General features: G+C 38.4%; 1 protein-coding gene across 1 annotated transcript; it reads left to right on the top strand.

Moving 5' to 3' along the window:
• The first annotated feature begins 1,124 nt into the window (after positions 1–1,124).
• Positions 1,125–2,024, top strand: LOC138345593 (uncharacterized). Its single transcript, XM_069294736.1, has 3 exons — positions 1,125–1,416; positions 1,558–1,634; positions 1,767–2,024. Exons 1-3 carry the CDS (start codon positions 1,125–1,127, stop codon positions 2,022–2,024), a joined length of 627 nt encoding a protein of 208 aa, XP_069150837.1.
• The last annotated feature ends 417 nt before the right edge of the window (positions 2,025–2,441 follow it).

Raw genomic sequence — 2,441 nt, 5'->3', positions numbered from 1 at the left:
CAGTTAACTACATAAATCAATGAAAATAGCATAATACCGAGTTGCAGTATTGTTCAGCGTACCCAATTAGTCCCAGAACTACTAGGCAAGTAGGTTGAAAGTCCCCAATGTGGACAATCAGTTTAGTGATCATGCCAGCATTCCTTGATACCTCTGGCAGGGTATATTGGGTCCTCTCGATAGGGCGTATACATCGGACTCCATATTAGCTCATGTTATTTTATTATCGGTTATTAGTATCTCCCACAATTTAGTCAGTCACTTTTACATTGACCATATTTACATATCGGTTAGTATTAAGTCTCAGCATGTTATAAATTTGTCATTGCATCCAGTTAGCTCAGAATTCAGTATATCATGTTTATATTATTATACTTGCTCTGTGCTTGTTCATTTATGTTTTATTTCAACTTTACTCTATCTAACATGCTCAGTACCTTCAAGTAATGATGCATATGTGCGCTACATCTTCTCCTAATGTAGGTTCAGGTTCTCAACATCCATATCACACATAGATCGATTCTCCATCTCCTATTCAGCAGATTCAGTGGTGAGTCCTCATTCTCCAAGAACAATAGTCATGAGTCATTTCAGTCTTTTCGTCATTTAGTTTCAGTTTTTGCTAGACTTAGTTGGGGCTTGTCCCATCATTTCTAGTCAGTTAGAGGCTTATTTCTGATATAGTTAGTTTCAGCTTAGTATTAAGTTAATATTTCCTTTGTATTAAACTCATTGTTTTCATATCTTAATTATAGAATATGGATATTCCCTATATTTTCAGTTTAAATTATGATTTAGCTTCTGCTTTCAGTTTATTATTGTTAGTATGCTTATGATTATGCCAGCAAGGTTATCTTGGGATCATTTGTGGTCCTAGGTTCTGTCTTCGTGTCTCGGCGATAGCTCGGGGTGTGACAAAACTTGGTATCGTAGCACTACGTTCAAGAGTCATAGGATGTCTTAAAATCCGCACTAAGTAGTCTTTTTTATTGGTGTGAAATACACCACATCTAATGAGAGGGAGGCTATGAAGTGTTTTAGGAAAACATCACTTTGTTGTTACTCTTATCATGCATACGGTATGATATAATTCCATTTTAACTTGACGTTCTACGTTTCATGTCATGCCTCCTCATAGAGCTAACGCTAGGAATGTGAATGCGAGAAATGCAAACGCAGCTCCTCCAATCCCAGATGAAGAAGTCTCAAATGCTGAGTTCAAGAATGTCATACAGATGTTGGCTCAGAGTATGACTAACCAGATTAATTGGGTTCATGCTCATGTGAATGAAAATGGTGGATCAGTAGCAGCAAGGGTCCGTGACTTTTTTAAGATGAATTTGCTTGAGTTCTTAGGATCACAAACTAATAAGGATCCTCAGAATTTCTTGGATGAGATCAAGAAGATCTTTGAGGGTAATTCAAGTCACTTGGAATGATCGGGTTGAGTTAGCATCATACCAGTTGAAGAATGTTGCTCATATCTGGGAAGGAAAATAGAGGTACAGATACAACTCCTATTACTTGGTGTTACTTTTGTGAGACCTTTCTTGACAGGTTTTTCCAATAGAGTTGAGAGAAGAAAAGGCTCAGGAATTCATGATTTTAAGGCAGGGAAACATGACTATGAAAGAGTATGGGCTGAAGTTTAACTAATTCTCCTGGTATGCTTCTAACATGATTGCTGACTCCAGGGCTCAGATGAATAAGTTCTTATATGGAGTGTCGGATTTTGTCAAAGGTTGAGGGATTGTCTTTCTAGACAGGGTCAAGGAGGTGGTAATGGTAGATCTCAGTCTACAACTTCATCATCACCAGAAAGTCGCCTAACTCAGCAGTGTAACTCATTTAGTACAGGTGGCGGTCCGCGCCAGAACAGGTTGTATGCTCTTCAGGCTCGCCAGGATCACGAAGGTTCTCCAGATGTAGTCACTGGTACATTACGTGTCTTTGATCTTGATGTTTATGCATTGTTCAATTCAGGGGCTACTCTTTCTTTTGTAACTCCTTACATAGCATTCTAATTCAGTGTTAGTCTAGAAACTCTCTCAAAACCTTTCTCAGTCTCTACTTCAGTCGGTGACCAAGTTATAGCTAGATGGCTATATAGAAATTTCCCTGTCACGGTCTCTCAGAAAATCACCTCAGCGGATCTTGTAAAGTGAGAAATGGTAGACTTTGATGTCATTCTAGGCGTGGATTGGTTACATTCCTATTATGTCTCAGTCGACTGTAGAACTAGGATTGTTCGTTTTCAGTTTCTAAATGAACCAATCTTAGAATGGAAAGGTAGTATCTTAGCACCTATGGGTCGATTCATTTATTGCCTTAAGGCTAGAAAGATGATCTCTAAGGGTTATCTATATCATCTAGTTCGGTTTAAAGATTCTAGATCTTAAACCCCAACTCTTGATTCAGTTCTAGTAGTCTGTGAGTTTCCA

This window comes from Solanum lycopersicum, chromosome 1 (genome assembly GCF_036512215.1).
Source record: "Solanum lycopersicum chromosome 1, SLM_r2.1".
Classification (NCBI taxonomy): Eukaryota; Viridiplantae; Streptophyta; class Magnoliopsida; order Solanales; family Solanaceae; genus Solanum; species Solanum lycopersicum.
Note: the sequence above shows the minus strand (reverse complement) of the source record. Positions and strands in the feature narration are given on the sequence as shown.

What these genes read in the sequence shown, in the direction of transcription:
- LOC138345593 (XM_069294736.1), top strand. Translation starts at nt 1,125, where the DNA reads ATGCCTCCTCATAGAGCTAACGCTAGGAATGTGAATGCGAGAAATGCA. An exon ending in GATCAAGAAGATCTTTGAGG is followed by an intron (nt 1,417 to 1,557) that starts GTAATTCAAGTC and finishes CTTTCTTGACAG; the next exon opens with GTTTTTCCAATAGAGTTGAG. An exon ending in GGAAACATGACTATGAAAGA is followed by an intron (nt 1,635 to 1,766) that starts GTATGGGCTGAA and finishes CTTTCTAGACAG; the next exon opens with GGTCAAGGAGGTGGTAATGG.